Source organism: Chanodichthys erythropterus, chromosome 13, assembly GCF_024489055.1.
Source record: "Chanodichthys erythropterus isolate Z2021 chromosome 13, ASM2448905v1, whole genome shotgun sequence".
Taxonomy (NCBI): domain Eukaryota; kingdom Metazoa; phylum Chordata; class Actinopteri; order Cypriniformes; family Xenocyprididae; genus Chanodichthys; species Chanodichthys erythropterus.
The window spans coordinates 21,505,364-21,532,143 of NC_090233.1; the positions used below are offsets into that span (position 1 = coordinate 21,505,364).

Consider the following 26,780-nt stretch of genomic DNA (forward strand, 5'->3'; position numbering starts at 1 on the left):
ACATATTTTATATGCAAAAACAATGTTTTGTTTCTTCCACTACTATATATGTAACAAATTATCACATATAATAATATTAACTAATAATAATAATAATTGTTACTAATTATTATTATTATTAATAATAATACGTGCGATATGATTATGTATTAATCCTATAGAATTTGAATCAGTGGTCCCGCAGCGCCCCTAGCGGTGCAAAGGCCGCGTAACAGGTGGGAGGGGACAAAAAACATCATTCCGTGCTCACAGTCTCTGACTCTAAGCTGAATTTTAAACAGTTATTCTGGTGTATGCGTGGCGTCATGAGCGGAAGAGTTGGAGATCTGAGCGTGAAACAAGCCGAAGCTTTGGCCCAGGTGAATTATTTTCCTTTTATTTCTATCAGCAGTATGTCGTGGATTTAATTGCTCAGGATTTGTGGAGAATGGTGGTCATGTAGTAGATGACGGGATGAAACATTCTCCCTACCAGAGAGAGGCCACACACCGCAGAGGAAAACAGCCGAACCACATTCCTTTTGAATGCAGAATTAATAGACTTTGCTAAGAGTACAAAGTGTTTAAGCTTTATTAGTTTATAACTCTCTTGCCGAGTTGTGTAATTGACGTAACTGCGCAAGTTTGCACTGTTGTCAGCACATGTTTAGGGATAGTTTCCACCAATGTGCATGTATGTGCAACTTTATTCTTGACTTTACTCTTATGAAAGATCAAAGCATGTATATAATGGATGCATTGTATAATTCTTCATCTGTTTTCTTCAGTTTCGAGAAAAGGTTCAGGATATTCTGCCCCAGTGTCCATCCCAGAGTGACCACTTTCTGCTCCGATGGCTGAGAGGTGAGCTACTACTTTAACTGTCACATTCGTGATGCAAAATTAAGTAGGTTAAATATTACTTTCCTGCTTAAGTACTTAAATGTTGAGTAAGAGAGAGAGAGGAATCCCTCTGTCCTATATAAATATATACAGAAATGTATTTACTCTCTTGGAGAACAGTCATAACAGGCATTAAAAAGCTTAATTAATATAAAAGAGTGTGCATGTTCTATAGAATCTAATTTTATAGTGTGGAATAGGAAACAATATTTTAGAATGTTACTATCTAAAGAATAAAATCTTGTAGAATGTCACTATTAAACTACAATGACAACTGTTAAAAAATCTTCTGAACCGATACCACCTATAGAATAGAATTGTATTCTGCTACATAGAATAGTAAAAGATAGAATACAATTTTATAGAATGGTCATACCTAAAAAATACAAATAGCACACCATCTGTTTAATTTAATATTATAGAATGACCATATGTATGAAGTGTAATTTTATAGAATAGAATCTTTTGGAATGATACAGTCTATAGAGTAGAATCTTTTTTTTAGACTATAATTTCTATTTTAAAAATAGAATCATAGGATTTTGTAAGCAAATTCTGATGGGATTCTAGAAAGACACGATATGTCCTGTACTGACTGATGTTCAGACAGTATGAATCAGTGTAATCGGATCAAGGCTGCGTGTATCTCGGGATTCAGGAACGAGGAGGATGAGTTCTGGATAGTCCTGAAACTCACAATACTTTATAGATTAGGCCTTCATGTATTGTTCTGATTAGAAATGTTCTAGATTTGTTTGTTCGTTCAATTATTTTGAATCTTTATGACTATTTTATTTACTAACAGAAACATATTACATGAAAAAATGTTTGTGGTCTACTCTAGATTTAATTGGAGTGTTATTTATGTTAATTAAGTTTAATATTTAAAGGTGCTATATGTAGTAGGCCTTTAAAAATTTTCATTTGTCAATGTGTGAACAGCTTGTAACAAAACTTAAACGAGACATCCTCCAACACTCTAGGATGTCAATAAAAGTCTGATTTTTATGTGAAGGACTCGGGACGTTTTTCCTGGGACAATCAAAAGGACGTGACGTTTACGCGCACTGGCCTAGAGCCTCTCTTCTGTTCTGTGACACATTAAACGAAAGCTTAGACAAGGTTCAGGATAATGCCCAAAGTGTCACTTTGTACTGTAATGTGTCAAGAAAAGAAAAGGGTTTAATTCAAACTATAGTCTCACATAGGTCTATATAGTCTGTAGTCTCAAATATAGGCCTACAGTGTAATTTTAAATACGTCATCTGTCAACACGATACCGGTGAATTGCAGAGCTGGTGCAAACATATCCACATCGCTATCAGATTCTGTCTTAACTGCTGCTTTCTCACCACTGTCATTTATGTTGTTTGTTTATTGTGTTATTAAGATGAAAGCGTGCAGCAAATATTTACATATTCAATTAAACGTCTCTCTTAGCAGAGGGGCGGCGACTGCATGTTTGTTAACAGTATATTGCTGCAAAGGTTTTTCCAAATTTTTACTTTTAAGTAAAGAACAGAAAAGAACTTTGCTGTGAGTATATCGTTGTCTTGAATCACACTGTGTCTTGTACGTTATGCGAGGAATAAGTTGCTGTCTGCAGTTCACTTAGCAGCCACCAGTGTCGCTAATAACAAGGGTTTCGGAATTCTACACAGATCCCCTTTAATAGAATAGAATAGAATAGAATAGAAATCTTTATTGTCACTGTACAGCTGTACAACGAAATTTAGTTTAGGGCTGCACGATTAATCGCATGCTATTCTCACGCGCATTTCGTCAGTAAAGCCGGTTCCCTGATTACCGCTAAATCGCCATCACCTGTTTTTAAACGGAGCGCCTTTTAATAGACAGAGCCGTAGATCACTGAAAAGCCACGCAATATCGCGTTCATATCGCAGATGAATCGCCTGCGATAATGAACGCGATATTGCGTGGCTTGTCTGTGAACTACGGCTCTGTCTATTAAAAGGCGCTCCGTTTAAAAACAGGTGATGGCGATTTAGCGGTAATCAGGGAACCGGCTTTACTGACGAAATGCGCGTGAGAATAGCATGCGATTAATCGTGCAGCCCTAATTTAGTTATTCAAGTGCACCCACATACAAATAATAAACGTAAATAAGTAATAAATAATATGTATTCTTTATGTTGAATAAAGAATATATTGCACATCAGAAATAATACAAAGCTCTTATTACAAGGATGAAGAAAACTTACAAAATTTAACCATGGAAAAAAAAAAAAAAAAAAAAAAAAAACAGGTGCTAAAGAGGATCTTTTCGTCGACTGAGAAACCAAAGACTGTTACTGATTTTTGAAATGAGCGTAAGAACAACCCCCCTCCTTTGAAGGAACGCCTCCCAACACGAGTATTGGAACACGAGTGTTTACCACCGGCATTCGCTGTGTCGTGTTAGTGGATTCATTATGTTGGACTCACCGCAGGTAACTAATAATCTGCAGTTGTTACTCCTGTCTCCTGACAAAAACATTGCATGCAGCGGCTGTGGAGTGTGGAAAGTTACTGGAGCGCGCAGCCGTGCACGTCTCTCACAAGGAACGTCACAGCAGTGATTGACAAGCCAGAGGGCCAATCGTTTATGCGATGATCGCGTAAACGATTTGCTGATGTTTTTAAGGCCCTACCTCGTGCACAGATGATGTATATTAATATTATTCCTTTCAGTGCACCTAATAGTCTTTTATCAGTTAGTAAAGACAGTTTCAAGTAATATTGCAAAAATGTATAAAACAAAACATCCTCTTTACCACCTTTAAGTTAGTTAATTTTCTCTAATTTTCTCTTTTGTTCCTCTTTTGTAAGTTGCTTTGGATGAAAGCGTCTGCTAAATGCACAAATGTAAATGTTTTCTAAACTTTTGTCTGACCCTTCAGAGTGGCTTTTAAACCCTCTCTGGCAGCATTAAAGAGGCTGTTCTTGGGTTTTGACAAAGGCTGTTTTGTGTTCATGAACTCTGCTGAATGTAGCCAGTCTTCTGCAGGGATTTCTAGGCACCAGACAGAGACTAGCAGCACAGATTTCACATGAGATTACTGATGTAAATGTTTAATTAGCATATAAAAAACTGACTCCATCTAGAGTCTAAAATGCATGATGGAAGCTCTAGAGCAGGTGTCCAATCCTGCTCCTGGAGGGCCACTGTCCTGCAGAGTTTAGCTCCAACCCCAATTAAACACACCTGAACCAGCTAATCAAGGTTTTTAGGCATACAGGAAACTTTGTAGTGGTAAGTTAGAGCTAAAGTCTGCAGGACAGTGGCCCTCCAGGACTGAGTTTGGACACCCTTGCTCTAGAGTGTTATATTATATCATGACAGTGCTTGTTTTTCCTCTGAAGGATGTGGGGTTATTCATATATGTAGTTCTATTTACCTGTATTGTAATCTTTTGTGCTGTATAAGAGTGTTGACACATGCACATTTCGTTAATAAAGGCTGTGGTGTCTTACAAGTGTTGATTAGATAAACACTTGATTGTGAAACAAGTCATTGAGGTCTGCAGTGATGTGATATGAGTTCAGTTCACTGCAGTATAACATTGAGTGTGCAGGTATATGCCTTTAAATGAATGCATACTCTACCATTCAAAGGTCTGGGGTCATAAAGTCTATTTCAAATAAATGCTGTTCTTTAGAACTTTCTATCCATCAAAGAATCCTGAAAAAAAGAATATTACTACTCACAATATTACTATTGCTGATTAAATAAATGCAGGCATGGTGAGCATGAGACTTATTTCAAAAACATTTAAAAAAAATATTACCAACTCCAAACTTTTGAATGGTAGTGATTGTAACTTCATAATGGCTGTAGAGGTTAATTAGTGGTACTATTACCACTAATTAATTAGTACTATTGCTTATGAGTTTGAACAGTCTTAACCCGAAGTATTTAGGTGCATATCTCATCCTACACTATTTGCGCTGTGAACATGAGTGATATCTGTGATTTTTTTTTTTTTTTTTTTTTTTTTTTTATTTTTTTTCCCCCCAGGTGATTAGACTTACTGACTCATGGACAATAAAATAAACGAAAAAACCCCATAGACATACATTGAAGCCATATCTAGAGACCAGAATATCATATAGATATCAAGAGACTTGGGGATGAGCCAGTAAGAAAACACCTAGCAACCTCCCAGAACACCCTGGCAACCAAAATTAGCAACATTCTAAAAAAATAGATTAGATATATAATATATAATATAATATAATATAATATAATATAATATATAATAGATATATAATGTTTTTGTATTGTTTTATTGTTATTGTGATTATTTTAAATTCTATTTGTCTGAGTTTGCCTTTACTGCTGATCAATGGATTAATAAATAAATAAATAAATATATAATATATATAAACTAGATTAAAAAGTTTTTAGACAAACTTTGATGTTGGTTTGAGAAAGCCAAGCCAGAAAGATCAAAGGTAGTATGAACAGCTTTAAGATTGAAATTCCTAAGATAGATAGATTTTTAACAAAGTCATTGTATCCACCAAGAAAAGTCTTTATAAGAAAGCAACTGACATATCCGTTCCACAAAACACTGAGTGCTTTTGTCAGCTGTGTCACATAATCTTCTTTATGAGTATTAAATACTTATGTATGACTCCATGTCTGACTAATTCTGGGTCACTTGTGTCTCTAGGCCAGTCAGGTACAGACTAGAGTGACTATAAGACAATGAAACTAATCCACTCACTATACAGGGCAGTGGAAATTAAATTGGGTTGGGTTGAATTTGTAATTAGTATTAGGATTTTTTTTTTTTTTTTTTTTTTGTGGTAATACTTGTTTGAGGATAGGCGTTTCTCTCCAACAAAATAAGCCTATCTACATGGGAATATGTTGAAGGTCAGCACACTGCGGTCACCTAGTCTGGGCCCACATGTCTGCAAACTTTTCTCCTTTTCAACTGAACAGTTAATCTGTTACCAAATAGTAACTTTCAGGGGCACATGGCTTTAAGTTATCTTGTAGAGTTAAGACACATAAAAGCATGATATTGAGTAAGTTCCATTAGCACAATATGCTCTTTATACTGTGAGTGTGCCAGTTTATTATTGGATTTTGCCTTTGTACTAGCCATGTGCTTAAATATTAGGGCTGGAAACTGAAGGTTTGTAGGTTCAAACCCTGCAAGACACTTAAAGGGATAGTTCACCCAAAAATCAATATTCTGTCATCATATGCTTCAATCCTGTATGAATTTCTTTCTTCTGCTGAACATAAAAGAAGATATTTTGAAGAATGTTGATAACCAAACAGTTGATGGACTCCATTGTATTTTTTCCATACTATAGAAGTCAATTGGGCCCATTAGCTGACTGGCTATCAACATTCTTCAAAACATCTTCTTTTGTGTTCAGCAGAAGAAATACATTTATACAGGTTTGGTTCAACTTGAGGTTGAGTAAATGATGACAGAATTTTCATTTTGGGTGAACTATCCCTTTAAGCTTCCTGAAATAAATTAGTTATATTGAAAAAAAAAAAAGAACAGTTTAATGACAAATAAGTGCATACTTTTGTTATCTTTTCTATACTAAGTAATTACATCTTTTTTTCGCAACTTGTCTCTCTTGTTTTCCAGCCAGGAATTTCAATCTACAGAAAGCCGAGGCCATGCTGCGCAAGGTATTGCACAAACTTAATACTATGTAGTGTTTTTTTAATCTATATTTAAGCTACTATTCAAAGTTTTGGATCTGTAAGATTTTATATATATATATATATATAATATATTATTGTATTATTATTATGTATTTTAAAATAATATATTATATTATACATATTATATTATTCTATAAAGTAATATAAGTAAATAATGTGTTAATAATTATAATAAATTATTATAATAAACAATTAATTAGCTATTTATTTTAATATATTTTTAATTTTTTTTTCTGTGATTGCAAAGCCATTTCTTATTATTAACTTATTATTATCATTATTATTAGTTCAAAATGGTTGCTGCTAAATGTTTTTTCCCCCAGGATTTTTAAAAAGAAGAACATTTAGGCTATATGAATTAGAAATCTTCTTGCTGAATAAAAGTATCAGTTCTTTAAAAAAAATCTTATTGAGGCCAAACAGTAGTGGAAATCATCATATTTAAAGTTAATTCAGCATATAAACAAGCTCTTGGCATCACTAATTCTGTGCTTTAAACTTCACATTTAACAATTCAGAATAATGCTGTGTGTTATTCATTAACCTTAGGGCAAATTGGTCTGATAGGAGAACATTTCTGTAAATCTCTGGATTCGTCCAGTGTGATGAATTTGGGTGTGACAGACCCTCACAATGCCAGCTTTATGTCAAGGGTTGGTATACCTTACCCAAAGTCTTCAAACGACATGTTGAATAACACTATGAAATAGGATCCGACTAATAATAGGCCCTTTTTACACCTGGTGGAACACTTATGATCAGATTTCAAGAGGAGGATTGCTAATTCATACCTATGTACATCACTCGTGATGTCATGCTGCTACATGTTGATTAAGCTAAAATAAATAAATAAATAAAAAATTTGATGGTAAATTCCTTTAAAACCTCATTATCCAGGAGGTACAAGCTGAAGTCCTCCAAATGTAGTGTAATCGTATCACAAAACACTTTGGACCTCAATTAAGGTTTTTATGCTTTTTATACCAGGTGTAAACTAGACAATTTTATTATAAAATTATACTTTGTTCACTCTTGTAGTTCTCTAGTAGTACTCTTGGTTCTTTAGATCCGGACCAAAAAAAAGAAGATACATTCAGTCCTGGTTCACTTAGTGTTCACACCAAAGGAAAAAAAAAAAGAAAAAAAAAAGCTTTTATGACAAATTTTTTGCGACAAACCTTCCCGAACATCCAAAACAATGCTGTGTGCTGGGCTAAAAGCACTGGTTGTTTGTGTTTACATCTGGTGATATTTGTACAAGATGAGAACTCCTGAATAGCTTATCAAATGTTAAAGGAATGAAAAAAAGCAGCAGGAATTCCTCCATTACACACACACCAGTGAAGATCTGCAAGAAGACGACATGTACCGAGCTGTTTTCGGCAACGTAGCTCCTATGATGATGAGAACCAGATTTGCTTTTTAGGGTTGCATTTTGTGACATCAGGTCTTATTTTTGGTTAATTTAGATGTCTTTGTCGCTTACATATTTCAGTCGAAACGCACCAGAGTTTGTTTTTAAAGCGGATCGGTGCACACCAGGGTTTGGATGGCAGCGTTCACACTTAGGTTCAGTTAAAACGAACACTGCTGCAATTGTTCTTGTTAGTGCAGTTCATTTGAATAAGTGTTGAATCCGAACCCTGGTTCACACCAAACAAGTGGACCGAGACCCCTGAAAAGGTGGGTCTCGGTCTACTTCCAAACGAACTCAGGTGCGGTTGGACTGAAATATGAATGCGACACGGACCAAAGACATCAAAGCAAACCAAAAACACCCGAAAAAGGACAGAATGTTGAAGCATACCTGTTTTTTATTGTCATAGGAGCTACAAAGCCCATTACAGTACAGTCTCCTAGCAGCAGATCTTTGATTGTGTGCGACGGAGGGATTTCTGCCACTGTTTTGACTCCTTTACACATTTTATTAGCTCTTCAGGAGTTCTCATCTGGTCAAAATACCATCATTTGTACACACAACAAGCGCATTTAGCTCAGAACACAGCATTGTTTTGGATGTTTATTAAAGGGGTAGTTCACCCAAAAATGAAAATTCTGTCATCATTTACTCACTCTCAAATTGTACCAAACCTGTATGAGTTTCTTTCTTCTGCTGAACACAAAAGAAGATATTTTGAAGAATATGGGTAACCAAACATTTGATGGGCACCATTGACTTCCATAGAATGGAAAAATATACTATTGAAGTCAATGAAACTTTTTGTTTACTAGCATTCTTCGAAATATCATCTTTTGTGTTCAGCAGAAGAAAAATTCATACAGGTTTGGTACAACTTGAGGGTGAGTAACTGACAGAATTTTCATTTGTGGGTGAACTTTTTTTTTTAGGTTGGGTCTTAAAAATGAATGTAAAAATGTATTGCTTTCTTTTTTTGGTCCAGACTAAAAGAACCAAGAGAACCAAACACCCTTATTCAAATGAACCGCACTAACAGAGCAATCGCACTAGAGTTTGTTTTAATTGAATCAAAACTTCCAAGTGTGAACACAACCGAGAACTATCCAACTTAATTTACAATGCAGAAGTAAGCTATTTTGTGTGAATGTGCAAGACTTCTGATCTGATTCATTAGCCTCTGTAGGGAAATAGTACAAAGTACAGTAAACAGCAAAAATATTTGCTCTTCAAACCATGGTGTTCATGATATAAATTCAAATTATATGAAAACATATCGGTTTGCAATATCAAGCAGCAAAATGGGTTGTTTTTGTACCGGTGATATAACTGGACACGAATGACACCACAAACCAATTAAGTTACAAATGGCCACGTTCGCTCTTATGTTAAGAATAAGGTGGTGTTCTGTTTTACGTTTTGTCTGGCTGTGCAGTTTAACAGGTATTATTTTAATCCATAATCATAACAAAAGTATTCATGCAGCATCATCAGATAGCAGTTCTGCAGAGGTGAATTGTGATTTTCAGGATTTAATTCAGGAGCCTGCATTGCAGCGATGAGTCACAACACTGCCTAATCACGGCATATGGGTGATTACACCGTGATCATTCTATGCTATTGGGTGTTCAAAGTGCTGTTTGCTTTCCCATTGTGCGAGTGATGCTTGTGTAGTTCATGGGTCTTTTATTACAGATATTTTCTATAGTATCTTTGAACTCTGTCACCAGTATCCGTTGAACCTCAGGTCAAAGCACAGCTTTAACTCCTACACAAAGACTCATGGTAGCAAATTAAGTTCAGGCAGAACTGATAACGTTGTCAAACGTTGCTGTGTTGATGATTCTGAATCCTATAGCCATATTTGATTATGCAAACAGCATGCTTTTAATCATGTGTTGTTTTTCATGTGCAGCATGTGGAATTTCGGAAATACATGAAAGTTGACACCATCACTACGGAGTGGCAGGTGCCAGAGGTATGACCACCCTACTTTATTATTATGTATTAATTCATGAATTATGTTAATATAATTAATAATAATAATTCATTTTAATATATTTTACATTTTACTTTATTCCTGTGATGCAAAGCTGAATTTTCAGCATCATTACTCCAGTTTTCAGTGTCACATGATCCTTCAGAAATCATTCTAATATCTTAATTTGGTGCTCAAGAAACATTTCTTCTTCCTATTTTTAAAGCTGCAGTCCGTAATGTTTTTTGGTTAAAAATGATCCAAAATAAATTTGAGCAAGCACATAATCAGCCAGTATTCAAAACTATCTCCTTACCTTAGCCTGATTCACAACGGTAACTTTGTAATAATGTTCTATAATAAAATCGGTACTGGTGGATTTCCACAGGAAATTCGTATTTTCGTCATTATGTCACTTCTGTTTACATAAAGAAGAAATCCCAGTTAAAAGGCTATATGGCATGTCAGGATGCTACAGGCAGCGGATCATTTATAGCCTTTTCTCACAGCAGCTGCAATAATTAAACTTATCATTTTGATAGCAGATTGTATGGTATGACAAATGGACAATTATGCAATGCTGATGTTGTTAACATTAACAATTTGATAAAGTATAACAATCATAATAATTTGCATGATTGGATGTGATATGAGCTAAGCGATTGTTAGATTCAATCACCATTGGCAGCACGATTTATTGTAATGCTTTTTTTCTCAGTTGGTCAGAACAAAAGTTGCAGATTTGTTACTTAATTGTTCAGATAAACTCTTATTTTGATCATACTTCCAAAACTACAATCTGTGATTCCGACGTACAGTATCCAGCGGTCCATAAAGATGATAATTCCGCAAATAACTGCAATTGCATATTTTGAACAGAGATTGCGACAGACTCAAAACTTACGGACTGCAGTTTTAAACAGAAACAGACAGGTGGTTTTTGCTACTGTGCCTTTAAGACTTCTGTGCATATGACCTCTATTATGATTGGCTAGCCTGATCATGCTCATTATAACCATATACATTTCTTAATTATCCTTATTTGTAGTTTAATTTCGGTAAATATTGTGCATAAATTGGGAAAGGATTTTTGCAATGTTGATGTTGAGTGTATATATACATAGTACATCTATCCTGTTTTCCATGATGTGTCCCCTTTAAGAGTTTAATCTTACGATTTATTTATGATTTGTACTGTGTTCATGTTTCATCCAGTGTGTGTGTGTGTTTTTTTTTTTTTTAAGGTTATAGAGAAGTATCTGTCTGGTGGCATGTGTGGCCATGACCGTGAAGGGAGCCCGGTCTGGTATGATGTCGTCGGACCTATGGACCCTAAGGGTCTGATGCATTCAGCGTCTAAGCAGGACTTAGTCAAATCTAAAGTCAGAGACTGCGAGATTCTGCAGAAAGAGTGCGACTTACAGAGCGAACGGGTAGGTGTGCGGCTGTGAGAAGTGGCTATAGTTCACCTAAATATGATAATTCTATCATTGTTTACACTCGCATATGTATTTCTATCTTCTGTGAAACGCATATTGAAGTCTTTTAAAATACCAGACACAAAACTCTGCAGGACAGAGGCCCTCCAGGACCGACGCTGCCCATCCCTGTTTTAGTGGCTCTGTGCAATTTATGACAACAAAAAATTGCAATATAATTTTTTGGCCAAATTGTGAATGAAAACAACCTAAAGAAAACACTTAAAATTAAATATTTAATGTATTTGGTATAATATATTTGATCTGTTTACTTGCATGTCATGTGACCATTAACTGACATCAGAGAACCGTGAACATGCAAAGTAGTTGTTAAATTATTGAAATATTAACTTAAATTCTCAGGGAGTATGTCTAAGGGGTTCAGCTGACAAAAAAAAAAAAAAGTCCTTGAACCCTTGCACTAAACAACTTAGGATCGCACACTACCAGACTAACCCACGCAGAAATTGCTAGGAGACAATGGGCCTCATTTATCAATCCAACGATCCGAGCTCAGAAATCATCTTACGACAGGGTTCATGTGTGATTCATCAAACATTTGTATGCTGGCAGTCCTATCATACGAATGATCGTATGTTGATAAATGTGGCGGATGAAAACAATCATCATTTAAATATCACTCCCCTAAAAATTTGCCCATAGAGTTTACAACACCGAGAAACGTAACCTGGCCAAGAAGTGGAAGTAATCTCATGAAAGAGAAATTCTTTTTACACTAAAAACACCTGTTAACCTCATAATTGCAAACAATTAAATTAATTTATATGTATATTTAATACCGGTAAATAAAACGACACATTCATAGGCCTCCACACCACACAAAATCATTCAAGTATAACGTTATTCAGAACAAAACAATAATGAAAAAGAAGTTATTTACACTGCGTTCCAAATTATTATGCAAGAGACAAATCAGTAAGATTTCTGTACAATAAACATTCAGATTTTAGTTTTTCTAAGAAAATGTTTGTTTGTTTATTTATCCATGTCTTTTTAGATAACTGGTATCAATCTCAGACAAAATAATTTGCCAGATCTATTGAAACCCTACTTAGAGGTTGTTCCACATTTTAAGCAAGTCACAGTTCTCATGCAATATGGGGAGGAAGAAAGATCTTTCTGAAGATGAAAAGCATGAAATGGTGCAATATTGTGCAAAAGGAATGAAAACAACTAATATTGTGTGAAACTGAATGGGGATTATTATTAACAAGACTGTGACGTCAGCAAGGAGCTGGCGGGTGATGATTTGGGCTGGAATATTGGGAAGTGGGATGGAGGGTATTAAAATGCCTTTTGCAAGATATGTGGAGTTCATAACTGGCCATTTTCAGCTATGGTATAAAAAGGAGGATAGTGCATAATACAACGCACTATTGTACAATGGACTATGCACTATCCCATGCTGCAAAAAAACACCACAGCAATAAAACTGTTTGAAAATGTATTTCTACACCCACTGTTAATGTTTGTTGTAATGGTTTGTGGTGTCTAAAATGCATCTTTACGCACAACTGCCAGCCTGCATGGAGAGCTTCTTGAGACTCGAGAGACACCAGGAGCTTCAAATACCTGTTTGCTGCTCAACACTGGCTTTTTTTATAGCTGCCCTTTTAATACAATTAATTTTTTTGACAGGAACTTTCATTAATAAGCCTTTATCTGACCGAGTTCTGCTGTGCTCTAAATCACTCACAAATCTTATGATAATTCGATAATTTCCATTCAGTTTCACACAATATTAGTTGTTTTCATGCCTTTTGCACAATATTGCACCATTTTCATGCTTTTCATCTTCAGAAAGATCTTTCTTCCTCCCCATATTGCATGAGAACTGTGACTTGCTTAATAATGTGGAACAACCTCTAAGTAGGGTTTCAATAGATCTGGCAAATTATTTTGTCTGAGATTAATACCAGTTATCTAAAAAGACATGGATAAATAAACAAACAAACATTTTCTTAGTAAAACTAAAATCTGAATGTTTATTGTACTGAAATCTTACTGATATGTCAATTGCATAATAATTTGGAACGCAGTGTATATATTTAACTATGAAATAAAACATAAATTAGATAGTCATAGTGGCATGGTGACAACATAAGGCAAGCCAATTTTTTTATTTTTCTAAGGCTAAAGCGAAACTGATGGGCTCACCTCTCTCATTTTGCAAGAATCCAAATATGTTTCTTATTTGCATATGACATTTTGGTTGCTAAATTATTATTCATTATGTAAACAATTAAGGCTTTGTTTGTACTCCACTCTTGTTCCAATATCGATGTAAAACGGCATCTTTCACATGCGAAAAAATGCGCTGCGTTTTTTCTCGGTTCACAGAAGCGCGTGTGATGTGACGATGTGTGAATCCTCATGTTCTTTTGTTTATGCGCATGTAAAGCTTTTTTTTGTATTTTAATGGGTCACAAACACCTATCTTTTCTAATTTAATTTAATTTAATTTTAATTTTACATCCTAATCTTAACAGTTTCTGATCGACAAATGTCAGGAAAATAATCTAAATGATCAAAATTCTCATTACAATTCTCCAGCAGATTTACTATGCTGCACAAAACTCAAAATATCAGATTTAATATCATCTGACTGGATAGAATCATAGTCTGAAGCTAAAAAATCTGTATGATTTACATCTGTCAGCTCTGACTGATGAAATTCTGCAGACTGGCTCTGACTTTCAGCAACTAGCGCCGACTCGCTCAGGCTGAAAATCGGTGCACAAATCTGGGCAAAATTTGTGTAGTGTATTCCAGCCTTAAGGCGAACTCTCACTTTCACTGAAGAACTGTGGCCAGTTGCATGAAAATGCTTAGACTACTCTTACAAGTTAGTCATCTCATTTTTTTCTTTAAGACTGGTCATAAATTTCTTTTTTAATTCAGTTACATAAAAACATAAGTGTGACTGATTACCTCTTGGCTAACTGCTAGTCGGTAAGACTAGTTCTTAAGACAGTCTTAACAGTTTATACAACTAGCCCTGAGGTTATAATCACTCATATCATGGTTTTATATGTCATAGTTTATTTCTGTCTGTGTCTTGTTGTTTCTTCCCAGTTGGGTAGGAACATTGAGTCCATTACTATGGTCTATGACTGTGAAGGTCTGGGAATGAAGCACTTATATAAACCTGCTATAGAGACTTATGGAGAGGTGTGTTTTTTTTTTTTTTTTTTTTTGATTCTTGATTATAAATATGTTGTTTGGCTCTTTCAGGTACATTAGACTGCATTAGTATCATATTTATTTTTTCTTTCAAAGGTTCTCACTATGTTTGAAGATAACTATCCAGAGGGACTCAAGAGGTTATTTGTCATTAAAGGTCAGTAGTGCTTTTATAACTCATCCAAATGGCATATACAGCATATTACATTAAACAAATTGAACTGTGGCACAAGTTATTTAGTCAGTAGCATGTGATGCAGAAAACATGGGCAGAATCCAGTCAAAATAAAGAACTTACAGGAACAACAAGGCAAAATGTCTTTGTTAATTTGTCAAAATTTGGATGAATAAATCAAAAATAGGGTTGTACTCAATCAAATATCACACAATATTTCATCTATGTTTTCATTTAAACCATAAAGCACTTTGTTCAGGAATTGTTACATTGGTACACTTTATTTTACCAAACCCTAACCCTAACTGTAACTCTATAGTAAGTACATTTAGTTAATTAATAGTACTCAGTACTTATTTGAGTAATTACAATGTAACTACGGCACTGTAAAATAACCGTTACATTTCATTTTGTTACATTTCAAAATATTAATTAAAAAGTTTTATGCATTTATTTAATAACCACCGTTTTTGATAATAAACTTGTGTTAAATCATAAAACACAGAATCCAGAAAGGTTTAAATGGTAATGCTTTACAGTAAGATCTCATTTATTAGCATAAGTAATGTAATGCATGAACTAACATAAACTACCAATGAGCAATATATTTGGTTACATTTTAAGGTGTCCATGTTACAGTGTAATTATACATTTAAGTACTGAGTAATATTAAGTAACTACATGTACTTACTATAGGGTTAGTGTTAGGATTTGATTTAGGGGTTAGTTTCATGCAATTATGCATAATTTACAGTTATTAGTATAGTAACTACATGTAACATGTAACAAGACCACTGTTACACCATTTATTTCTACAGCATTTATTAACCTTTGTAAATGTTAGTTTAAAATGTTCATGTTCATGTTAGTTCACAGTGCATTAACTAATGTTAACAGATAGAACTTTTGATCTTAAAAATGTATTAAATGTTGAGATTTACATTACCTAAAATGAATAAATGCTGTAGAAGTATTGTTCATTGATAGTTAATGAATGTTAACAAATGAAACCTTATTGTTTAACACTGTTTAAACAGACAACACATAATTGCTGAAAAAATAAAACACATACTGTATATTATAAATCAATAATTTGTTAAAGTTTTATGAATTCAATTGATTTGACATTCTTTTTGATTATTAAAATGTTATTAAACCCAAAACGGAATCCAGAAACATTAGAACTGAAAAGATGAAATTTGTGAAAAAAGAAAATGGAATTTAAGAAAAATAAAATGAATTTCATATAGCCCTAAATAAGCAATACATATCGTGATGCACAACTTCTGATATCTGAATCTCTGGACTGTTTCTGTTGCAGCACCCAAACTGTTTCCTGTGGCTTACAATCTGGTGAAACATTTTTTGAGTGAGGACACGCGCCGTAAAGTCATCGTACTGGGGTGTAAGCTAACACATCTTACTACACTCATTTTTTTTATACTATCTGTTGCTACTGTATTCGTAACACTTGCTCAGAGAAAGTCCCATCCTTTTCTCATCAAATTTACTGTGACTAAGCTTCTGTGTCTGTCTGTCTCCTCAGCAAACTGGCAGGAGGTGTTAAAGAAATACATCGACCCTGAGGAGCTCCCAGCATACTATGGGGGCAAACTCACTGACCCTGATGGTGACCCCAGATGTAGGACCAGGGTGGGTAAATGACAAACGCCACATATCATGCTAATGTTGGCCAGGTGACATTGACTTGCTAACGAGGGGATGTTTAGCTGCAACTGTCCCAGATTTCCTCTTTCAGTTCCCTTTTTAAATGGAAAGACACTTAAGATATTAAGGAAGTTGCGAAACCCACATTAGAATCAGAAAACATTTTCCATTTGACGAACCTTGAGGTCTAACATTCAAAGGCGACTTTCTCGATTGCAGTAGAGCGTGCTCTATCTGATACTCTGAAGTCACCAATGAAGTACTGAAGGATTCTTGATTTTCTGAGTTTAATTGAATTTTTGATTGTTGTTTACTGTGCTTACATCTTGGTGTTTTGTACAGCAAAAAACAGCACTGAACTGCATTTGAACATCTCAAATTTACTTATATTAAAGGGTCAGTTCACCCAAAAATTCTGTCATTAATTACTCACGCTCATGTCGTTCCACACCTGTAAGGCCTTTGTTCATCTTCAGAACGCAAATTAAGATACTTTTTGATGAAATCCGAGAGGTATATGACTCGTGCATAGACAGCAATATAACCACCGCTTTCAAGGTCCAGAAAGGTAGTAAAGACTCTCTTAAAAAAGCCGACGTGACTACAGTGATTCAACCTTAATGTTATGAAGCGACGAGAATACTTTTTGTGTGCAAAAACAAAACAAAAGTAATGACTTTATTCCACAATTTTTCCTCTTCCCTGTCAGTCTGTTACGCAGTTGGCGCAGTGATCGCATTGCAGAGTTTCCGTTTGGACGTAAACACGGAAGCCTTCACTGTGCTTACTGCGCAATAACAGACTGACAGGGAAGAGGAAAAATTGTTGAATAGAGTTGTTAATTTTGTTTTGTTTTTTGTGCAAAAAAAATATTCTTGTTGCTTCGTAACATTAAGGTTGAACCACTGTAGTCACGTTGACTGTTTTAACTGTCTTTAGTACCTAAAGTGGTGGTTATATTGCTGTCTATGGACAAGTCATATACCTTTTGGATTTCATCAAAAATATCTTAATTTGTGTTCCGAAGAAGAACGAAGATTTTATGGGTGTGGAATGACATGAGGGTGAGTAATAAATGACAGAATTTTTATTTTTGGGTGAACTAACCCTTTAAGAGGTTTCAGAGAATAGATTTGGAGTTGAGATTATTTTTCTTTTTAAGTCTTTCTGTTAAACCACCAAAAGGCACAAGAGCAAGATCAGTTTTATGACACTTGGCATCACAGAGAGTTTCGCTGGCTTGTATATGATGCTATAAGAGACATCATTATCTAATGCAAATATATTAGGGAAAATAGCTTAATAATTCCAAATATATTTTTCTTAGGAAATAATGCAAAATACAGTTTCATAGCCTTCACATCTGCCATTGTCAAGAGTGTGGAAAAAGGTAATTTTGCTATACTGTTTCCTGACCATCCAGCGGCATAGAAAGATTTTTAAACCTTTTATGGTCAGTGCATGTTGTTTTGGAGTATATTTTTTAAAAGAATTTAATGTATGAGATTGTGTTATTTGCTAGTATAACCTGCCATGTATTCAGACAGCAATGTTTGTCTTCTTGAGATAATTTCTTTTTCAGAATATTGTTATGAAACAATGGCAGAACTTTTGCTAGCCACCTGTTCTCTCTACACTAAAAGTTCTGTCACTCAGTTGAGCATTCTGTATTTGCATATCCGCCTATTTAATTCAAACCTATAAGAGCTTGCTGCTTATCTTTTATACCAATATACCCACATAATTTAGCAATACCAGGAAATACAGCGTGTTGCTTCTGACAACCTCCTTCTAGATGCATTCTTATTAATAAATAGTGTCAATGTCCCAAAGCAACAGAGGGGTGGAATACCTGTCAAATGGTTGTTTATCTATATCCCATTATCTTTAATTTTCCTCTTGCACAACATTTATTCTGATATGCTATGGTGTAATCTGGATGAGAGCCCGTTGGATTGCTTCTCTGGTTATTGCATAGGCTGATTACTCTGTTGATCGGTTGACAAGGTTGAAGCTTTGGAACACATGACATGACTAATCTTCCCCTTCAATCTGTCTTAGCGTTGTGGTTATGATTCTGTTTGTGATAAATCCTGAATGTGAAGAGCAAAAAAGCACATAAAAAAAAGTCAAACAGACATAACCCATATTTAACCCTCTGGTATTCCTCACTTAGGGGTCACAGGAAGATGTTAACTGTATTTTGAAAAACACAATTTTAGTGAAATTAATGTCCTATGTTTTGTTTTTAAGAATATTTATTTTTTAATATTTAGCATTTTTAAGGGATTTTTATTGTACTACACTTAGTAAATGGCGTAGAAACAATTTTCACTTAGAAATTGGTATTTCACAAACAAAAACGGCAAGTAACTCTCTATTCAATGTGAAATTTCAAAGTAGAAAAACTGAAATAGTATTACAACTTATAAAAATATTTTTTTTACAGTGTAGGTAATATTCACCTCTAAATTATGCAACATTTATGTCTATATATATATATATATATATATATATATATATATATATATATATATATATATATATATATATATATATATATATATATGTTGCATAATATATGATTTTCTATATATAGCTGTGTGTTCCCTAGTTGCTTTAATTATATTTTCAGACATAATTACTTACTTTTGTTAGGTATTGCATTTGGATTTATATTTAGACATTATCAAAGACTACTACTTTTTTCAGATTTTTCCCATTCATTTCAAGATCACAAGTGTGTTGTGCGTTCATATAGCAAGTGCCACAAAAATAACCATGTTCTATACCATTCCGGAAAAAGTAAAAAAAAAATTAAAACATTTTAAAGGTCCCGTTCTTCGTGATCCCATGTTTCAAACTTTAGTTAGTGTGTAATGTTGTTGTTAGAGTATAAATAAAATCTGTAAAATTTTAAAGCTCAAAGTTATTTTATTTAACAGAAGTCGCCTACATCGAACGGCCAGTTTGGACTACATCCCTCTACTTCCTTCTTTAATGACGTCACTTAAACAGTTTTTTGACTAACCTCCGCCCACAGGAATACACAAAAAAGGGGGCGTGGTCTTGTTGCGCTCCCACGGAGAAGAGCAAGAGTTGCGTTTGTAGAGTGTATTTGTCGCCATGTTGTCGAAACGGTGTTATTTTCATCCCGCAGTCCAATCGCCTTTGTTTGGCCTTCCCAGGGACGCTGTGCTTAAAGATCAATGGTTACAATTTATGTTTAACTCTGTTCCTGAAAATTATAATTGTGGTATCCTTACTGCAATAGTTAATGTTGGACTGCAGTGCACATAATGGCCACAAGAGGGGACTATGTTTATGTATATGGCTGTTTTCCGTATGAGGTACTCTTCTGAGTGAGTGCTAACGTTGTACATTTGCTGTCGCTGCTTGTGGAGATTAAAGAGTTCAGTCTCTCGGGAATTATTGTCTTTTGTGTTCATTCGGCACGACACCACAATAATTCACATGTAAAACTATGTGCAGCACACGTTGTGGTAAGAGGCGTGACCTTTCCGGGCAAGATGCGCTAAGCTGCTGTCGAATCACAACACATGAACCGCTGGCACAATCAGAACTCGTTACGTATTTCTGAAGGAGGGACTTCATAGAACAAGGAAGTCATCAGCCCGTTTTTATGACAGTGGAAACAGCGGTATACAGATAAGTAAATTATGTGAAAAAACATATTTTTTTTTTACACGCGAAACATGAACACATGTTATATTGCACACTATAAACACAATCAAAGCTTCAAAAAAAACACGAAAAACGGGACCTTTAAATGTAAACCTTCGGTCTAAAATGAGCGAAGACCACCAGAGGGTTACATTTTTGTTTCTAAAAATAATTCTGTGCGTAGGATTTAAAGTCGGCATGTTTCGATAAAGCAAGTTGCAATAGTCTTTTATTTCCTATTGTGATGTGAAACAGCTTCTCGAACAAGAAAAAAATGTAGGACTGGACATGATTTTGTCCATCAGGAACTGATTGGATGGTTGTGGTCCCGCTCTTGTGTCAGTAAACATGTCATTACTGAAGAGAAGAGAAGAGATGTTGATGCAAAAAAGAGGGGAAGTTATTTTGATTAAAGTTTACTAGTGCACATGAATTAAAAAAAAGATTAAAAAAATAAATAATTTATAAGAAAAACAGTGCAATATTCCATAAAAAAATAGGAATGGTCAATTTTGATATCATCAGCAGAATCACATTCAGAGTTCTTAAATGAGACATTTTGTCTCTGTGTGTAGATACACAGGTAAAGCTGCTGCCCCCTTCAGGATTGGAAGTGCTAAAAAGACCTCAGAAGACTTTGTGAAAACTCAAAGTGGACTGATAATTAGTTATTTAGTTACAAAATATTTATCAACTATAATCCTTGGAGTCTTTGTTGGACTGTGATATCGCACAAGTCAAATAAATGTTTGTTTTCTGTGTTTAATGCTAGAGAGCTGAAGATTGTAGTTGTTTATTTTGTCTTAAAGAGAGTTAGAGTGCTTGTTTTCCCACTGGTGTGAAATGTGGATGGCAATTTCCTTGCCTATTAAACCTGTAATCAACCTTAAAGAAAACCAGAGCTCTTCCTCCGTGGGAAAATCACTAAAGGGGGAAGCAAATACACAAGATCTGTTTGTACTAATGAGCACAGATGGGGTCATGACATGTTTGAATGCCATGTTGAAACTTAAACATACATCATAAAACAGGCTTCCACTGGAATGTTTTCACACAAGGATGTTTTATGGAGTGAGTAATAAGATTGTGTCTGAATCCCATTTCACATACTTCTACGACACATTACAAGTATGTACTTTTGGGTATCTAGAAAGATGCTATGCCAGTATTAGGAAATGGTGATAAAATTGTCTTATGCTCACCAAGGCTGCATTTATTGCATCAAAAATATAGAAAATATTGTGAAATAATATTTGATTATTTAAAATAGCTGTTTTCTATTTTAATATACTTTAAATGTAATTTAATTCTGTGATGCAAAGCTGAATTTTCAGCATCATTACTCCAGTCTTCAGTGTCACATGATCCTTCAGAAATCTTCCTAATATGCCGAAAAGAAACATTTCTTATTATTATAGCAGTTGAAATCTGTTGTGGTGCTTAATATTAATATTCACTTTTGATCAATTTAATGCATCATTGCTGAAAAGTATGAATTTAAAAAAAATTTACTGACTTCAAATGTTTGAACAGAAGTTTATATTACATTTTTATAGAAATCGTATACTATTGTCACTGTGAAGCTGCTTTGAAACAATATGTATTGTGAAAAGCGCTATACAACTGAAGATGACTTGACTATCCATGCAACCTTGTATACCATAGTATTTTCAACATTGTTTGGGATGCAGTAATCTTGCATACTATAAGAATGTGAATTGGGATTTCATTTATAATTTGAGTGACCTAATACTATTGTTAGTGATTCTGAGTGTCCAAATTTGCTTTTTTTTTTTTTTCTGTATCAAAATCATTTTGAATCCTTTTGAGTGACACACCTTTTCTTAACCATCATCTATATTTGGGTCTGTGACTCCAGACAACGTGACCTTAACTTTTTATGAAGTGTCTGATGTTTATGTTGTCATGTTAAGCTGTTTATTGTCTTAATGTATTCATTGACAATTAAAATAGATAAACATGAACACATCTGCAGGCTGTAATCTTGCAACATATTTCACCTCTAGCTTCAGAGTAGACTACTCAACCTATATGTGTATGTCCTTATTAAAACCACTTTGATTTGGGCTGCTTTCCTGTCTATTTTTTTCTTTCTGTTTCCTTATCGTTCATAAAATACTTTACTAACTTTAAAATATGAGGCTTTTATCTTTTGCTCTCATGATGCTTCTGTAAGTTTCATCCTCCTTTGTTTTTCCATTTTCAATTCTGATTTATTATTACCAACTCATCTCAACCAAGCATATGTTAAGCAAATGTTTCTATGTTTTTTCAGATTACATTCGGATCAGAGATTCCCAGAACCTACTATGTTCGAGACTCCATTAAAGTGGACTATGAGCAGTGTGTGACTATTGGTCGGGGCTCATCTCATCAGGTGGAATATGAACTACTCGCTCCAAACTGTGCACTAAGGTGAGCAAAAAACACCTTAGATATAAGATATGGAGTTTGCCTTGAACCAGATCATGACATTAAAGATGCAGTAAACAGAGATATTACTGAAATAGGTGAAGCTCTGCATACTTTTTTAGCACTTTTTTTTTTTTTTTTTGACGAGACTACCAAGCCAAAATTAGCTAACCAGCAACATTCTCTACATATGAGACGTGCATTTGGGTTTACTGACATTGGGTTTTTGACATGTCTTTGGAAGGGCGGGGTTTGGATGTTAGGGTGTGGTTGTATTTAGTAGACAAAACATTAGAACGATTTCAACAGTTTGCAGGATTCAGCATGCACATGCATGTGCTAATTGCCACTGTAAATTAGACCTACCCTGAACTAGAATTGTGCACCATTTTTGCGTTTAGTAAACACTTTTTGAAACAAGTCTCTCATGCTCAACTAAGGCTGCATTTATTTGATCAAAATGCAGTAAAAACAGTAATATTTTGAAATATTATTACAATTTGAAATAACTGTTTTCTATTTTTCATATCTTTTATAATAAATTACTGTATAATATAATTATACAGTAAATAGTCCTGCAATGTCAAATCTTCACTCCAGTCTTCAGTGTCACATGATCCTTCAGAAATCTAATATTCTAATATGCTGATTTGCTGCTCAAGAAACATTTCTTATTATTATCAGTGTTAAAAACAGTTGTGCTGCTTAATATTTTTAGTGGGAACCATTATATAGTTTTTAGAACTCTTTGATTCATCATTTATTTAAAATAGAAATCTTTTGTAACATTATGAATGTCTTTCTGTCACTTTTGATCAATTTATTCTTGCATTCTTCATATTAATTTCTTTAAAAAAAATCTTACTGATCCCAAGCTTTTGAACAGTAGAGCTGCATGATTCTGGATAAATCATGATATATTTATATTGAGAATCATGATTTTTTTTTATTTGTTGTTTAAAATAGAGATCACAATCCTCTTACAATTCTGAATAGACTAAACAAAACTAAACAAAATAAAATAATTTACTCAATGTTATATGAATGAATGAACGAGGCATTTATATAGCGCTTTCATATGTACTACTGTACACCCAAAGCGCTTTACAATCATATCAGGGGTCTCTCCTCATCCACCACCAGTGTGCAGCATCCACTTGGATGATGCGACGGCAGCCACAGTACAACGGCACCAGTGCGCTCACCACACCCCAGACAGCAGACAAAATGTTAATTGCTGCACTCTATTTCAAAATATTTAATGAATTTGAATGAATTATTTTTGTAGAAAAAAGGGTTTAAATAAATGATTTAATGACTCACTCATAAAGACTTCACTTGTTTCATTACTGGATGAATCAGCGTTTTTGAACAAATCTCTTGAATGAATGATTTAAAGGATTAGTCCACTTTTAAATAAACTTTTCCTGATAATTTACTACAATGATCAACGCTTGTAAATAGTCATCACTGAAGCTCTTCACTGAACACTTGCACAGATACACCATCTTGAACCAGTCCTCTGATAGACACCTGCTTTCAAACGCTCCCGTGCGTTGATCATTGTAGCCAATCACAGATATATCCGATGAGCGTGTGAACACAATGGCCAATCAGAGGTATTTACAGATCCGCTCAACAGCGCTCAAAACATGACATTTTTTAAATTTCAGTACCAATTGGTATCGAAGTCAGTATTTTTGACAACTCTATTGGAGACAATTATTTCTTTCTATGTTTAAACATGATTGACTAAACAAATTCTTATCAGTTATCAAATTCAAATCGAGCCCTGTGTATATGAGAATAGACTTATCTCTGGTACCTCTGCATTAGCTGAAGATCTTTTCAGCACAGGAGTATGTATGATGCTCTACTCAATTCAATGGTCTCTTCCTCAGATGGCAGTTCTCCTGCGATGGTGCCGATGTAGGTTTTGGTGTCTTTTTGAAGAAGAAAATAGGAGAGTGGATGAAGGCCAGTGATATGAAGGAAATTGTGCCAAATCAGCGTTACAACGCTCACCTGGTTCCAGAGGACGGATCCCTCACTTGCCCAGAGCCAGGAGTGTGTAAGTACAGAGTTACTATTAATTAATTAAGATAAACTTTAAACATGAATTTACTGTACTGTCTTCATTTTCACAGATGTACTGCGATTTGACAACACATACAGCATTTTCCAGTCCAAAACGGTCAGCTTCACAGTAGAGGTCCTCCTACCTAGTCATGTCAACCAATCAGAGCGTTAGCAGTGATGGCAACAAGCAAGCAGCCAATAAATTGAGATTATAAAACTGTTTAGAAACTATTTCTCTGAATACAGTATATCTGCTGTAGTTAATAAAGGAAAATACTATAATAATGCAACTCTTGGGAAGAGGAGAGTGTGTAATTGAACTGACCAATCACTGCATTAAAATGGTGGGATGAAATGTAAGCTTCAGTGATCAACATCAGTGACTCGTCTATCAATGTGTCTGGATCCTGACTTCAGTGCCAGTTGATTCTTTACATTTGCCATATATTAATGAAGTGTTTATCACTGAGCTGTGGTTTATCAAGTGTAATAACTGTGCTGCAAATTACTAGACTGAAACTGTCTTGGTACACATTATTTGAGCTTAAACCTTGTCTGCCATCTTTATTATTGCCTTGTAGGTATTTTATCACTTTAAATAAAAAATTTTTGATAATAAACTAGTTTAGATAATGATCTCAGATGAGTCTGCACACTTTTTATCCTTTATAATGTAGTAGGAGGTTAAATTATTATATACTTTTATGTTATTGACGTACACACACAAATCTGTGAACCTTTCAAAATATATTGTTTACAAAGAGCATTCGACTTGATTCAGATAATGATGTCGACATGTCATTTGGTGGTTTTAATCTTTTTTTTTTTTTGTATTATTTAACTTAAGATTGCCTTTAATTCCAATTAATGTTGTAAACGTTTGCTTAGCAAGGAGATTTTTACCTCAGGTTCTTGTGTTTACAGTAACAGTGTCCGTATTTGATTCCAGCAACATGCATTTGTCCATGTCTTTCTATGATGACCACATTGTATTTTGTCTGATTTGCATGTCTATTTTGTTTGATTTTGTAACACTGATGCAATTTATGAGTAATATTGTATTGATTTTTGATTAATTTACTAATTAAGTATATAAAATACAATAGCAAACAAATTTTTCTCGTCTTTCTGACCTATATTTATGCAAAGTTCTAAAGGAGCGTCTAACATAACCAGTTCCCATGCACAGACTAAATCTACTCTAATTAAAATAATTTGGAATAACGAACATTTACTTTAAAGGTGAGTATTTTACCCTGTTTGTTGTAGTAGTGTTCATTTGTAGCCTGTCTGACGGCGCCATCTGTTGGTGAAGCATTTTGATCCATTATAATCAAGCCAGTGGTTACATCTGTCCATTAGATGGCGCCATTAAAACGGGAATCTAAAGATGCAGAATAGCTTTTTGGCATTGAATGAAGACGCATTACATTTCCAAAGCATAAAATACATACACACTACACTCCTAAATAATATATCATATAAATAAATGTATTTAAAAATAATTCCATTTAATACAAAAAGTTCATATAGGCCTATGTATAAATCTGTATTTTGTTAGTACAATAAAAATATTTTATATTGTGAGATTTGTTAATATAGTGATATGCAATAGACTATATATTCATAACGTATATTTTAATTTACGATAATTAAATCTATTTTTTCCTGTGATAGCAAAGCTGAATTTTCAGTCTTAATAGTCACAGATCCTTCAGAAATCATGCTAATATATGCTGATTTGATGCTCAAGAAACATTTCATATTATTATCTGTGTTGAAAAAAATATTTTTGTGGAACCCGTGATAAATTTTTCCAGGATTCTCTGAATAATTGAAAGTTCAAAAGAACAGGATTTATTTGAAACTGGAGACTTTTGTAAATATTACTGTTTTGGTCAATTTAGGGTTAGTTCACCCAAAAATGTGTCGTTCACCCTCATGTCGTTCTACACCCGTAAGGTCAAAAATTAAGATATTTTTGATTAAATCCGATGGCTCAGTGAGGCCTGCATTCACAGCAATGACACTTCTTTTCTCAAGATCCATAAAGGTACTAAAAACATATTTAAATCAGTTCAT

At 34.4% G+C, this 26,780-nt stretch overlaps 1 protein-coding gene across 2 annotated transcripts; it reads left to right on the forward strand.

Moving 5' to 3' along the window:
- Positions 1-255: 255 nt before the first annotated feature.
- On the forward strand, positions 256-25,940 carry sec14l8 (SEC14-like lipid binding 8). 2 transcript variants are annotated; one of them, XM_067405936.1, is made up of 12 exons: positions 256-359; positions 767-842; positions 6,503-6,546; positions 9,915-9,977; positions 11,222-11,410; positions 14,552-14,647; positions 14,756-14,816; positions 16,156-16,239; positions 16,381-16,487; positions 22,483-22,622; positions 24,521-24,690; positions 24,767-25,940. In XM_067405936.1, the coding sequence occupies exons 1-12, from the start codon at positions 294-296 to the stop codon at positions 24,868-24,870; spliced, it is 1,200 nt and encodes a 399-aa protein (XP_067262037.1). In that variant the 5' UTR covers positions 256-293; the 3' UTR covers positions 24,871-25,940. The 2 variants fall into 2 exon arrangements, with proteins under 2 accessions (XP_067262037.1, XP_067262038.1); XM_067405937.1 differs by lacking the exon at positions 256-359 and adding an exon at positions 661-672 and having other exon boundaries at positions 24,767-25,939.
- The last annotated feature ends 840 nt before the right edge of the window (positions 25,941-26,780 follow it).

Bases quoted from the DNA above. Each gene is read 5' to 3' on its own strand.
- sec14l8 (XM_067405936.1), top strand. From the start codon at position 294: ATGCGTGGCGTCATGAGCGGAAGAGTTGGAGATCTGAGCGTGAAACAA. The intron at 14,648-14,755 runs GTGTGTTTTTTT...TTTCTTTCAAAG, and splicing joins CTATAGAGACTTATGGAGAG to GTTCTCACTATGTTTGAAGA. The intron at 22,623-24,520 runs GTGAGCAAAAAA...TCTCTTCCTCAG, and splicing joins GCTCCAAACTGTGCACTAAG to ATGGCAGTTCTCCTGCGATG.